Genomic DNA, 14,663 nt, shown 5'->3' on the forward strand with positions numbered 1-14,663 from the left:
TTCATGTAATTTAGAATGCCATCACTTGTAACACAAACATTAGTTCACTACAACCAAGAAAAAAATAAGCTTATTAAACTAGGACATGGGATTAATTATAAGATGCATCCCAATTCCAGAGATATTAAAATGTGCACCTTAGAATCAGTGAATAAGGTTCATTTCCATTCTGAAATATATTCTCACGACACATCAGGACAAATTAAACAGCTTGTGGCTGAACAGTACAGCCAAGCCTCAGGGCTCTACCAGCAAAATTTTACTGCCGAGGCGGCTTCCCCTAGCCTCAGAATAATTTTCACCTTCTTTCCATGAGGTCAATATATCCAAATATAATTCAGTAAGTTGTAAAATAAGACATACATATTGGGCCTCTTCTAGGCTTGAGATAATTTGAGAAGTCGGAGATTGGGAAAGAGTTCTAAAATTCTTGAGCTGAAGCAGGAAGGGGTGTCGGCTGGAAGTATTGCTTCTTTCCTTGTCTAAAACTTGCTAAAAGGTCAGAAGGTAAAGAACAGACTATGTGCACCTGTGTGTGTACTGGGGTGGAGCCTGCAGCTACTTGAGATAAGCCAGAGTACCCGAGAACCTGTGGAGGAGTCATTCAGACAAGGTTTCTGATCTGTCGAGTGAACATCTGGTGGTCCTACTAGATCCTGTGAAATGTGCAATGGAAAGAGAAGACAGGATGCTGGCTCTCGGATGGCTTGGAAAGGCATATCCAAAAGAGAAGTGATAAAACTTTTATACATACCCGACTCCAACCTAATAAAGGCCCTCATAAAAATGCAGGGTTGAGATTCTGTTGTAGTTTTACAGAAAGATCATATAGTAGAAAATGGTGTCAGGGAATGATTGAATTCTCTTCTCACCCTATTTCACCTCTACTTATGCAGGAAGTCTGGGTTTTGACATTGAGATATAAGGTCCACTTTGCCCTATATTTTTCCTAAAAAGATTTAATTTTGGTCCTTGTATGCGAAATATAGAGGTATCAGGAAGACAATGCCATCAAAGATTTTGGGGGTGGTAAGAAAAATGTAGGACAATTTACTTTAAGTCTTTAAAAATGAACACATGTGGGTCATTAGAGGATTTTTTTAAGCAATAGACACATATATTATGAACAGTGTGTTGTGTGCCCATCATCCAAAAAATAATGGGGAAATACACTTTCAATTAAAGTCATCTAAAGTCAAGTACAATTGGCAAATGCTTCTTAAATTCTGAAAGCCACACACACACACACACACACACACACACCAACAGCAGCTTAGTAAAGTATCATTTTAAAACAAATTCTTCCCTGGAGAAAACGTATTGCCAAAGCATCTGGACTATGCTTCCAGAAGGCATTTAACAAGTTACTATCATTTCCCAGACTCAACAGTGAAGCACTGGCTTTAAAATGAATTAAAATTTCTTTAGAAGAACAAGTCTCAGGCCTCCCACTATCACGGGGGGGGGGGGTCAAGATGAGGGACTAGTCACAACATTGGGGAATAAAGAATTGTTTTCAAATTTAATTAACCATATACGTTCTTAGATCACAACCCAAAACACTCCCTGAAAGACAGGTGTGGCCAAAGTGTGTTTTCTCTACTGTTAAAGAGCAAAATAAATTTGACAAAGATAGTTCAATTCAGTAGTTAAGCATTCTTTTGGATAAATGGGCTGGGAGAAGAAGAGTCTGGAAGAAAATAAAATTCTTACATCATATGCAAAAATTAATTCCAGATGGATTAAAGACTTAAATTAAAAAATGTTTTAAACCTTCCTAGAATATCTAAGAGACTACATGTACAAGCTAGGGGTCAGGGAGATACTTTTTAGCCAAGAGTGAAAAAGTATGGAAAAAACAGACTCATCTATCCATGTCAAAATTAAAAACTCTAAAATGGATAAATATAAACAAAGCCAACAGATAAGATGTATATAAGGAAAAAATGTATCTATAATGTATAAATAGCATCTAGAAATTGGCAAGAATAAGTCAATAATAGAAAAACCAGCAAAAAACTTGCAGAAGAGCAGTCTAAATGCTAATCAAACAAAAAGGGCACAAAATCACTAATAGGAAAATGCAAACTAACAGCATTTTTTTTTTTTTTAACTTATAATACATAATGTTGACATGGATTTGGAGAAACAGTATTCTCATACATCAATGGTGGGAGTGAGAACTGTTAAAGAGATTTTTTGGACAGCATTTGGTACATCTATTAAATCAATTCCTCTTCTCTGAATGGGTTTTGATACTGAGATAGAAGACTCCCTATTTTTTCTAAAAAGATTTAATTTTGGTCTTCCCATGTGAGGTGAAGAGAATCAGGAAGACAATGCAATCAAAGATGTTTTGGGGGAGAGAAGTAAAAGATATGAGTTAGAAACCAGAGAACATCTTAGAAACAATAAACAAATTAATGACATTATGTACATGGATGTTTGGTGAAGTGTAATTCACAGGAAACAATAACTAGAAACAAACTGAACAGAGATCAACAGAAGAGTATTTCCACACCATGGAATATTATGCAGCCATCAAAAAGAATGAATTTATTTTATATCAGATCATTAAGAAAGATTTCTATAAGTAATATAAGCAAGAGGCCAAAAAGTAGGTATACTATAAAAGTATATATAATACAACCCCATCTTCATAAAGTAATGACAGACTTATGTTTCAGTATATGTCGTTGTATGTATATCTAATGTAGACGTAGGATTATATGAGTATGGAGAAAATATGAAGGCTATACACTGAATTATCCAAGTGGATCATGTAGGAAGGCAGGGTTGGGTTGGAAGAATGAAGGCTGAAGTGAAGTTAAAAAAAAAGCAGTAGCTAAAATGCCCTAATTTATGTAAAATTGAGAGAGAGAGAGAAAGAGAGAGAGAGAGAGACAATGGAGAAAAGATGGAAGGACAGTCACCAAAATATCAATGATGGTTATCTTGGGGTGTTCACACTTTGAATGACCTTTAGTTTTAAAATATTTCTGTTTTCAAATTCTTCATAATGAACTATTCACATAATAAATATGACATCAGATTTAACATAATAGTCATTTTGTTAATAATCAGGGGGAAATAAAGTTTTGTTACATTGTGACAATTTAAAAAAATGGGACAGACTATAAATGGTATTTATACTTAGTTTATATATTTCCCTCCTCTCTAGTCTCCACTCATTAGCATGGAACTCCTACTGTATCTACCCCACAGTGTTCAATTGCATACAGTCTACTCAGACTAATATCTTCCCCTGCTGGGGATGGAGCCCGCAACCTGGGCATGTGCCCTGACCAGGAATCAAACCTCGATCTCCTGAATCCTAGGTCGAAGCTCAGCCGCTGAGCCACACCGGCCGTGCTAAAAGACAATCTTAAAGCCCTCTAGTGCCTCACTTATGGCAACTGTCACCTCAACCCTCTGATAAATACTGTTTATAGTCCTCGGGTGCCAAGTTGGTAAAAGAGTATGTTTTTTATTCCCCATCAATCACACCCCATACACAGAAAAGAGAGTTAAACTAGGCTTTTCTTCTTATCTCTGGTTCCCTTCTTCATAGCCATTCCACTGAAGTTGACATTTACAGAGATATTCAACAGAAGAAATGAAATGACAGTCAAACAATCACGTTTGCTTCTCTCCCCGTCTGAAAGTTACCTGTGCATCTCTATTATTTATTCTCTCGCATCAGCACCCAGCTTCTAAGCTTCAGCAGGCTCTCAAGCTGCTGCAGTCCATCTCTTTGAAGAGAACAGGAATTCGTGTAGAAAACTAATGGCACAACATGTAGCACTTAAGAGTTCATTATGGGTTACATGTAAAAAATACAATAAAATTTTTTATAAACTTGTCAATTTATTTTTAGTCTTTAAAACCAAAGAGCGGCAACCCTAGTTTATCAGCTTAGTTTCACTCAATGCACAGGAAGTGATCAACAACGAAGTATCTGTGGTGACCTCTCCATGACTTGAACTCAAATATATTATAGTTGTAAACACACAACATGGTTTTACTAAGGCTCGCATGAGATTATTTTATTTTCTACAATGGAAGGGGATACATCCTTTTAGAGGACTGGCCATAATGCAACAGTGAACATAATACTTGATTACTACATCCAGGTTAATAAAGAAAATATTAATCACAATTATCCAATCTCAGAAACAGAGGTGATACCTAGTTATGAATATCAACTGAAGAAAAACAGAAAGGAAGTTTAAAAAGAGTAAACACACATGAAACCTGGAGGTTATTTATAAATATCCTGAAGAGAACCAAGAAAAAGGACACTAGGATTTAACTTTTATTGAAAAACAATTATACCAAAAATTGAACAAAGGGCTCAGAAAATTACAGAATATGATAAAATTATTGATAGTATTCTACTAGTAATCAAAGAAATACAAACTAGAAAAAGTGCCAATTTTTAAAATGTCTAAATTATAAAACACCTGATATCCAATGATGGGCTTAGTCATTCACTGGTAATGGTACAAACTTCCTGGAGATAAGTTAGCAATATCTATCAACAATCTAAAAATAATAATAATTTCTGAATAATCATCCCATTTCCAGGAACCCCAAATAATGAAATGATGTAAAAGTGACAAATCTAGGTACAAAGATATCCTCAAAAACATGATACTCAAAACCACCAAATGTCTATCTAACAACTAGAAAATCATCGGGTAAATAATGGTTTATTAGTAATAAAAGGATTCTACTTACTCATGACCATTTTATTTTCAAAAGAATATTAATGACAGAAAATGCTCATGATCTAATGTAAAATTTAAACACAGTTTGGTGTCACTTTTAGATATAGTCTCTATTTACAAGCCATGTGTGCATAACAGGAAAATGTTAATCATGGTTACAGAACAAGTTATATAAAAGTATGCAAGCCAAAAAGGAATGTGAGGAGTGCCTTATAACAATAATTCCTACAAGTACACAACTTTTTATGGCTTACTTATAAAGTACTTCCACCTCTAATAAAGGGCCTTTTAAGCAGAATCACTTCAAGGTTTTAGTTCATCCTTGGGGATGAAGAGAGGAGAGAAAAGGGCAAGAAGTTCATACTATCATGGCTAAGGAAGAACCTGAACAAAGAGATGCCAAGGAATTGAGGGCCAATACATAGCTATTTTAGTGAGTTTTGAATAGGAAAAAAAAGTGAGGGCATCAAAGCAAAAATCTGAGTAGCAGAGGCTGTTAGGTGGCTCTGAATGTTCCCCTTTCCTGCAGTAAGAGCCCCTGGGCAGTGTGGCCAGTTAAAAGGCTTTAGATCCTTGCCCTCCTGCCCACATAGGAGTGTGTAATTCCTGATCAATGAGACAGATGTAAGTGATGTGCAGTAGAGAATTGGTGGTAAGACAAATCCTTTTGCCTTTCCTGCTACGTGGGATGCGGACATGAAGGCTCGAGCTTCAGCAGCCATTAAGGACCATGAAGAGAAAACTACCTAAGGATAACGGAGCAGAAACACATGAGCAACCTGGGTGTTTGATTCTGTAGATCTGCTGTATCAGTCCTGGACTCTGCACCTTCAGACTTCTTTTATATGAAAAAGAAAGAAAATGTCCGTGTTGTATGCATAAGCCACTATATAACTCAAATTAACCTTAACTGATGTACCTGGCCATAATGAGCTTGTGAAAATTTCTTCTGAGCCTTTCTGTTCTCAGTGGCTCCCTTCCTCTTAATTGACCAAAAGACAGGACAAAAATAAACAGGAAAAACAAAACTGGAGAATATCTGTATAAAGCTTTATATTACTTACTTTAAATAGGTAATCGGAACCCTATTCTAAAGCTCTTTACACATCACTAATTAAATTGTTTTAACCTGGATCTGGTGATTGATTTTTGTGGGTCAATGGTTCAAGGTGAAAATGGATCTTGCATTATTTTAAATGTTAACCTGAAACAGACTGAAATTAAAGATCTTGGTACATAAGCTGCTGAGGACCAGGAATGACAATGAAATAGATGTTAGTTCTTTGACTCCAACCATCCTTGCTTGCCCAGTGCTGCTAAAGGCAGAGACGCAATTCAAAGTAAATATCAATCACGAATACAGCCTCTGCACAGATGGATGTCCTGGAGTTATTCAAGTTGGCTTCCTCAGGCATTTCATTAAGCTTTTTTGTGTGAATAGATGACAGAATCTGCTATAACCAGTGCTTCCTAATTACCTACAAGGTAACAGATTATGCTTAAAAATAGAAAAGTAAACATTTACCCTTTTCTGGTTCCCTTTGATATTTGAACCTAGTTCCCTGCTAGAAGAAAAATACTGTCAATGTGTACTAATTATCAAGAGCAAAATTTCATTTCTAACACCTAGTCTGGTATTGAGAAAAGAGTCATTTAAAAAGAAAAATTTGACCACAGAAACTTTTCCGTACTGAGTGGAGAAAAACAACAGTACATGACTTATTTTAAATCTTCACAGGGATAGACACATAAGCACTGCTCACAGATCACTACATTCCCTTCTAAGCTATAACCAGGCCTAATCATAACTTACTGTAGATGTTAAATATTAACCTGAACAACACATATCTTCATAACCGTAAGACTTCACACTGCCTTTTAAATTCAATGACTAGGTACTTATTAAACAACCATTAAGCCATCAAAGCCCAAGTGTATTTAAGTACTTCAAACTAGGTTTAAGAATTAGCAGAGTCAATTAAAGTGACTTGCCCTATAATGATAAGAAATTTGTCCACAGGACTGGAAAAGGGCTCGGGGACATTGTTTTGCCCTTCTTTTACTGCTACGTAATACTCCTGCAACAGCATAAAAGGAAACTCACTGTCTGGGATTAAGACACCAAGGTTTCAAGTCAATCTTGGGCTATTCTAGGAAGATGACAACTGTACCAAATTAGCAGTTGTAGTTTTGTAACACTATTTAAACCAAGTGGCTTGTTTTGCTTAGAAGTAAAATCCCTGGTGCCCTGAGAAGATGAGACCATGGATAGTTAAGTGGTTAGCTAACTGTCCAATCAGGCCTTTTCTTTAGTGTAGTAAGAGCTGGCTAGTTCCAAAGATTTATGGCATTCTAGTCCATAAACGGTTAAAAATGCAGTGACACAGCTACAAGGCATATGTAAAGGGGGTATCTTAATTTCAGAATGAAAGAACAAGCAAGAAAGCAAAAAAATCCAAAATTAAGTTATAATTTCTAAAAATAATTTATTTAAAATATTGATAACTAATGACCCTAAGAACCATTATTTCATCATGATGGTCCATGAGTCTCTATTTTTCCTACTGCTGATTTTAGGACTTACCATCTTAGTTCCAATTTATATATTTAAGTGTATAATGTCTATCTCAATTGAAGCAAAAGTGAAATTCGATTTCAGACTTGCAGAGGTCATAAGATAGCTTTAGAAATATATTTTGGACCTTAAAAATGTTAATACTGAAACTTGCTCATTCATTTATTAAATGCTTATCAAGTGCTTCCTACATATTGAAATACTTTAGCAGGTATTTTATATTTTGTCAAGTATGACAAAATAATACATAAACCAGCAATGAAAGTTATTTTTCAGGTTGGGTAAAATAGCTGGTGTTCTTAAGATTGATAGTCCTGCTGAAGACAAGAAGTAGTTTATGAGTTTTCCTAGAACTGCAGCTCAGTAAGTGAAAAGACAGATACCTCAGGAATCTCAAATAGAAATAAAAGAGTTTACAAGCTGGTCTACTAGAACTTGCTATTTCAATAAGGCAAGCAAATCAGCAAGAGTCGAAAATATTCTGCCCTTAAACTACGATGCAGTCCATTACAATGGTGGAACCAGCTTTCCTTTTACATGTGAACAGAGCACCCCAAGATTTTTACTGGCCATGTATATACTCATTTAAGACTTTCAAAACAGTCATCGAACTTGAAAAGTAAAAGGAGCTATGTCCAACACCTGTCTTGTGGATCTAATTGTTTATCACCATCCATTGTCCTCTACAAGGTCCTCTCCTATTGTTTTCTCGTAATGTTTAGGCACGGCCCATTGGGATAGGTGATAACTAGAGGAAAGTAAAAGTATATGATATATAAAACAATATTCAAGAAACTTTCTTCTTCACCTACTATGTGTATAATATTATAGCAGGTACTTCTTTTCTCCTGACAATTATATAAGTATAGGTGCTCAGAAAATAACTACCGACTCAGTAAAGGAGCAATGAGTACATGCTAAAAAAAGATTCAAGTGTCCTGGTGGAATGTGATCAGACTCACATGTGATTCTGGATTAAGTTAGAAGTTCCTTTCCTAACTTCCTGCTCTGTTTTCTCCCAAGCTCAATCTTGGGTTAGTTAGTTCTTAGCACTTTCTCTCTGATAAAGACCTTACACCAACCGCCTTTTTATAACCTGTGGATTATCAGATCAATAATCCGGAATACTCAAAAGGAAATAAACTGAAGTCACCCAGAGCATTTCCCTGTTTCTTTATTTGTACAAGGATAACAAAATCTATTATCAGTGGACTTCTGTTGCCTAAATGATATACTGTGAAGCCTGCCCCACGCTGGTGGGCACCTCCACTATACCAATCTCATAGGTGTATAGTGTTTTGCAAAACATGTATTTTACAGACAGTACTGCATTTAATTATCACAGTAGGTAGCTACACAAGAACGTAAGCTACATGAAGACAGAGGTTTTGTCTTGATTTGTTCAGTGCTGTAGTCCCAATACCTCTAACAGGGCTTGACACATAGAAGGGACTTAATAAATATTAGCTGCTCGAATATACAATTAGTGAATAACTGAGATGCATGGGCAAGTACAATGTTTGCCCATTTCTTCTGCATGAAAAAACTACAAATCAAAGGAATTGAGACCTGACCAAGATTACATGGCTATGAAATGGCAATATCTGTAACTAAACACAGGTCTCTAGGGTCTGAACCTAGCATCCTTTAAGCTACCACCTCTGTCGCCTGTGGTGTCCCTCTTACCATACAGACTGCGAGGGAAATGAAGTGACACACAGGCATAGAACATCTTCCTGGAGCAAGGCTTATACTGAATTACTTCAGAAAAAATATTACACATATATACATATATACATGTATGTATATATAATAACCATCACGGAGTACACTTTGAGAACTTACATTAATCTCAAAGATAAAACATGGATCTAAAAACACCTCTGACATTTGCAAACAGCCACTTGGAGCCTCTCTTTGATCTGAGGATCCATGTTTCTGCTCCCGCAGCACTCGGGGCACTTAGATAGTAGTTAGAGAAGCAGGCAGCACAAAGGCAGGGACCAGGGTCCCCCCAGTCCCGGACACAGCTGGGGCTTCGAATCAGCCCTGATTCCTCTGTGCAGCTGGACAGGAGAGACTGCTGCTGATCCATCTAAACAGCTGCCTCCAACTCCTACCGTCTTTTTTTCCCTCTCTCCCTGTGGGTCCATACAGCCTTGGTCTTCCCTTTCCTTTCAGCAAACAGGGCCATCAACTTATCTTTCACTGCTCCAGACCAGAGTTCTTGGAACTGGGATATGTGTCTGGAGTAAAGCCAACATTTCTCAAGGGGTTCAGCATCACACCTGTAAGAGAATCAATTTCCAGATCCCCAACTTCCATCGGTGTCTTCTCTAAAAATTGATCTGCCCGAGACCATGACAGTGATGGAGGGGCTCCGTCCCAGGATGAATGGAAGCTGTCCTTCAACACCTCTCCTTCACAATGGCCCCTCCTCCACTTTACAAAAGTCCTGTATTTGCACTACCTTCCCCAGATCTTTCTAAACTGCCAGGGTGACCAAAAAAGGGAACCAATAAAATGCTAATGTGGAGGAGGGAAAGTCTCCAGTATTTGGGACTCCTTTTGTAAGTCAGATAATTTAATATTTAAATACCAAGAGCCTTATGGTCAAAAGAAATACAAAACACTGGGTTTGACTTTATATACATTTTTTGTTATAGAAAGTATCACAGAATGATCAGTAAGACACTTTTAAACATAAAAATATATTACCTAGGGGTAGAATTCTGTAGGAGGAAGGAAAACCTAAAGACAACTTTAAGGAGAAAAACAAAAGGTGTCAAATTTTTAACTGTTGAAGAATTTATTCATGCATTTTAAAAAAATCATTGATACTGAGAATCAAATATAGATCCTATTAGAAATTTTTAATTGATGTAACTTAATTTAAAAGGTCAATATTTATAATATGCTGAAAATTATATCCTTGCAACTACTTAAATTAGGATGAAGTTTTAGGAATTAGCTTAAAACTGTGCTTAGGGTACAGAGTTTCACAGACTCTTTAAAGCAGAGAACAAAAAAGTTGAAAGAACACTGCTCTAGACCAAGCCTTCCAAGCCTTTCTAGGATGAAACACTGAGGAGACAGAGAATCGATGATCTCCCACCTGGCCAGTTTTGAGCCTTCTCTCCACCCTCTTCTTGGTCAGAAATAAATTTATTAAACCTGGTTCTACAGCCAAGTTTCTAAGATTAGTGATCAGTTTAAATGTCTGATGTTCACTGCATTGCTGACTGGGGTTAGACCTTGGCTGATGAGATGCATCTCACTCCTCTGGAAAATAGCTAGAGTACTTTTCTTTTGAGTTCTACAGAAAGATTCATGAGGCAATACCCATAAAAGCTCACTAATTTTATATTTATCTTATCAGACGATGACAAATTTCTCCACTGGGGATGTAATAGTGAATGCATCTATCTGACTCGCAGTTCATGAGTGACAAGTTAATGCAAAGAATTGGAGAGTCCTTATTTATTATGTAGTTAATATTCTAAGTATGGCAAATGTATTGAGGAATTATCTCGATACATCTTGTACCCTAAGACCCCAGACTCTACTTTTTTCCTCCTTTCTCTGATTTCTTACTTTCTTCTTCCCTGCTGCCCTTTACCTCTTTTCAGCCACTCCTTTGGGAAGTAGAAAGTTGTCTACATATGATGGATGGGGCTAGCACTTAATTCGGTGTCTACACTGTTTTAAAAATATTGACTTTCCGGTCCTTAGGCACTCAGAGAGACAGTGGGGCTATTTAGAGCAGATGTTAGACCTACTCTAAACCTACTCCCATTTAGTCTGAGGAGGTAGTAGTATTTGAGATAAAAAGTCTGTCTTTAGAGTTCAAAAGCCAGCTGGAAATCCCACTCCACCATTTACCAGGTAGGTCAATTTCTCTGAATCTCAGGTTCTCAAAGTCCTTAAAATGGGGTTGCTGAGGATTTGAGACAGTATACATCAAGTACAATGTACCTCCACATAGTAGGCATTCGATAGTCAACAGTTATAAAATCAGATGTTTAATGTTCTTTAATTATTGCTTAAAATTCACCAATTGTTTTCTCTTGGCAAAATGTCAACTAGTGGGATGTTTTTCAATTTCTTTCTAGTCTCTTTTAAAACAAGTGATTTGGAAAATGATGACCTTTCACGTTTGTGTGTGTGTGTGTGTGTGTGTGTAAAATGTACCTGCAATACTAAAACCAGTAAAAGAACAAACACAGGGTGAGGACTGCATGAAGCTTGAGACTCCCCATATAGCATTTATAAATATGGCTGCATGTCCTAAACATGTTCTAAGCACTGCTGTGAATGAAACACATTTAAAAATAAGCATGGAATCTATGATCAACTCCTGTAAAGTTTATCCAAACATAATTGGTAAGCAAACACTTTCCCCCATCAAACTAGCAAAGTTTTTGTTGTTTGTTTTTAAGATACTTAACCATTCTTGTGTTAGTATGAGTATCACCTTTAGTCTCTACATCAGTTTGACAATCTGTATGTATCAAGGGCTTAAAAAGGATTCACATGCTTATTCAGCAAGTCAGAAATATATCCTAACCCAAACTAACAGAGTTATGTACAAGAGTGTTAACTGTATCGCACCTTATAAGAGTAAAAAATAAAGCAGCTTGATGATCACCACAGGGGACTTGGTTATACGGTACAGCCATCCCATTGGATATTACACAGCGATTAAAAACAAAACAAAAATATTTAAATAAGATGGGATTGTTAAGTGACAGAAGCACGGCATAAAGCGGTATTTGGCTGTGATTCCAAATCTGTGTGTGCCATTGTGATTCTCAAGCGGTAATAAGAAATTTACAATAAAGAACTGGAATTACACAGTGATCAAAATCCATTCCACAGCTTGAAAGGATACAGTGTTAGACTTGCTACCCACGTCCTAATTTTAAAAAGAAGTGTGGGATGAGTACACTGCTGATTCAGATCCTTTTTATGAATGGTGGGGATAAGAAAGTGAATAATAAAGCTAAAAGTTATGTCTGCAACTGATACTCAGCCTCTTTAAACTTTCAGTTTAATGAAGCCTTTGGGTAGCTTTTACACCACATGCACCAGTGCTCTCTGCCTGGCTAAGAAGTTTTGGTGGAATGTGCAGAGATGAGACAAGGCTGGGAAAGGTGTGGAAGACTCATAGCCTTCCAATATACACAATTTTGCACAGTGAAAGAGGAAATGAAACACTGAACACACACACACACACACACATACAGAGATTCAGATCTCCAGATACATATTTAAAACGCAAAACACTTTCCCACCCCCACTCTAAGCAGGAATGCCTGAAGATACCACCTGTCCCTTTCTGGATTGATCTGTACTTCATTATAGTTTTAAAACCCCTCATTTATTCCCAATGCCCACCACAACCACCACCAACCAAACAAAGCTAGCAGGCATGCCTAGTTTTCCAGCTTTCATGAACTTTCCTCCATTTATTTTTCACATCAGCACTTCGAAGGTCTAATCTAACCCCACAGATAAGAAACAGAGTAAAAATGCCGTGGGCCATTTACACATCTCATGTTACGCACTCTTGTACTCCAGAAAAGAAAGAGTAACCCTGTTCCTTGTGACTTGAAATGACATCTTTCTGCTCAGTGCTCTTCTAACCTGGCCTGCGTGACCACAGCTCTATCTGCCTGCCAGCCAGACGCAGCCCAGGTGCTCCCAGCAGCCCCACAGCAGAGCAAGCTTCTTCCTGCAAACAGTCTGAAATCGTATGAAACCAAAATCAACTGAAGTTATTGTGAAAACACAAGAAAAGACAAAACACAACTAAATTGCCACCTGACTTGTCACTACTCTCCAGCTGAAAGGCGTCTGCTTGCTTGACCACTATGCTCATCTACTTTGCAGATGTCACACTGCAGAACCAACAGCTGGGGGATATCTGGTTAGTTTCTGATGGTCATTTTTCAAGAAATGCCTACAAGCATGCCTTCGTTCTGAGCTCGGGTTCCATCTATATAGGTTTGGGGGATTGAATTTTTTTCCAGGGTGGAAATAGGCTAAGCTAATAAGTAACCTTAAGCATACCATCACTTCTGCTAAAAAAACATTTTCGACACACAGCTCAATTCGGTTAAACAAAACAGACAAGCTGTAATAAAAGGTCTCTGAGAAACGTGATCCCTTTCATGGGTCACCCAGGAGCTTTTTCCTCTTAAAATCTGCTGCTTCTTGTGGGGGGTGGGGGAGAGAGCATCCAAAATGATGCCACCCAAAGCAAAATTATTTTTAAGAAAGTTGCCTAAGATAACTCTTCAGGGTTTCCCAGGTTGAGTAATTCTTGCAGGCGGGTGGGAGGGCCAGCTCGCCTCCCAGATTAGCATCTGCAGAGGTTTTCCCTAGGTTGTTTTTTTTTTTTTTTTTTTTTTTCCAGGCGTCCTTTTTAATTATACTGCAAGGACTCCCGATTTCCACATCTCTAAGCGGCTGCGGGGGGAGTGGGGAGCGCCGCGCCAGGGCTGCGGCAGCCGCTCGGCCAGCTCCGCGCCGGGGGGCGGCGGCCCCTCCCCGCCGGGTCCCACCCTCCCGGCACCCGCGCCGGGGCTGCGGTCCGCGTCCGTCTGCCCCGCGCCGGCGGCCGGGCCAGGACTCACCGCTGTCCAGCCGCGCGATCTGGGGCAGCCGGTAAGTGCTGACCAGCAGGTCGAGCGGAACGGCCACCGAGCTCCACTTCACATCCTTGAGGCTGCAGCCCAGCGAGGGCGCCGGGTCCATCTTCCCCGCCGCCTCCTGCCCCGCGCTCCCGCCGGCACCGCCGCCGCGGCTCGCGCTCGAGGTCCGGGACGCGCGGGGGCGCCGGGCAGCCCGGGGACGCGGCGGCTGCAGCGGCCGGGAAGGAGGGGGGCCCCGCGCCCGGACTCAGCTGCCGCTGCGGGGCATGGCTGCGGCGCCCCGCGCGCCCTCAAGCCCCGAGAGGACTCGCAGCAGCCCCGCGGCGGGCGGCGGCGGCCGGGGTGGCTGCGGCGGCTCCCGCTCCGCCTCCTCCTCTGGCCCCGGGTCTGCAGCTGCGGCGGCCGCCCGCTCGCCTCCTCCTCCTCTTCCCCCTCCTTCCCTCCGCCTCGAGCGAGTGAGGAGGAGCCGCGGGTCTGAGAAGCGCCATAGCAGCGCTCCCAGCACTGACTAATCAACAAGGTGCAAGCAACGCCTGCGCAGCTCCGGGAGACGCCGCCCCCGCCCCCGCCCCCCCGGCGCCGGCCGCTCCGCCTCCCGCTCGGCCTCCGCCCGCCCGGCCCGCGGGCTCCGGGAGGCGGCGGCTTCCCGGCCCCGCGCGCTCCGCGGGCTTCAGCTCTCGCTCCCCCGTCCGACCGCCCCGG

The 14,663-nt window shown here is 39.9% G+C and overlaps 1 protein-coding gene across 2 annotated transcripts in view; it reads right to left on the reverse strand.

Annotated features, from left to right (window-relative positions):
• GAREM1 (GRB2 associated regulator of MAPK1 subtype 1) overlaps positions 1-14,083 on the reverse strand; it is a 171,399-nt gene extending 157,316 nt beyond the window's left edge. For both annotated transcript variants that reach the window (XM_087819035.1, XM_087819034.1), the window contains exon 1: positions 13,944-14,083. In XM_087819035.1, the coding sequence (XP_087675161.1) occupies positions 13,944-14,064 (121 nt within the window). In that variant the 5' untranslated portion in view covers positions 14,065-14,083. The remainder of the gene's footprint in view (positions 1-13,943) is intronic.
• Between the last annotated feature and the right edge of the window lie 580 nt (positions 14,084-14,663).

The sequence above is a fragment of the Miniopterus natalensis genome, chromosome 7 (assembly GCF_054644295.1).
Source record: "Miniopterus natalensis isolate mMinNat1 chromosome 7, mMinNat1.hap1, whole genome shotgun sequence".
Lineage (NCBI taxonomy): Eukaryota > Metazoa > Chordata > Mammalia > Chiroptera > Miniopteridae > Miniopterus > Miniopterus natalensis.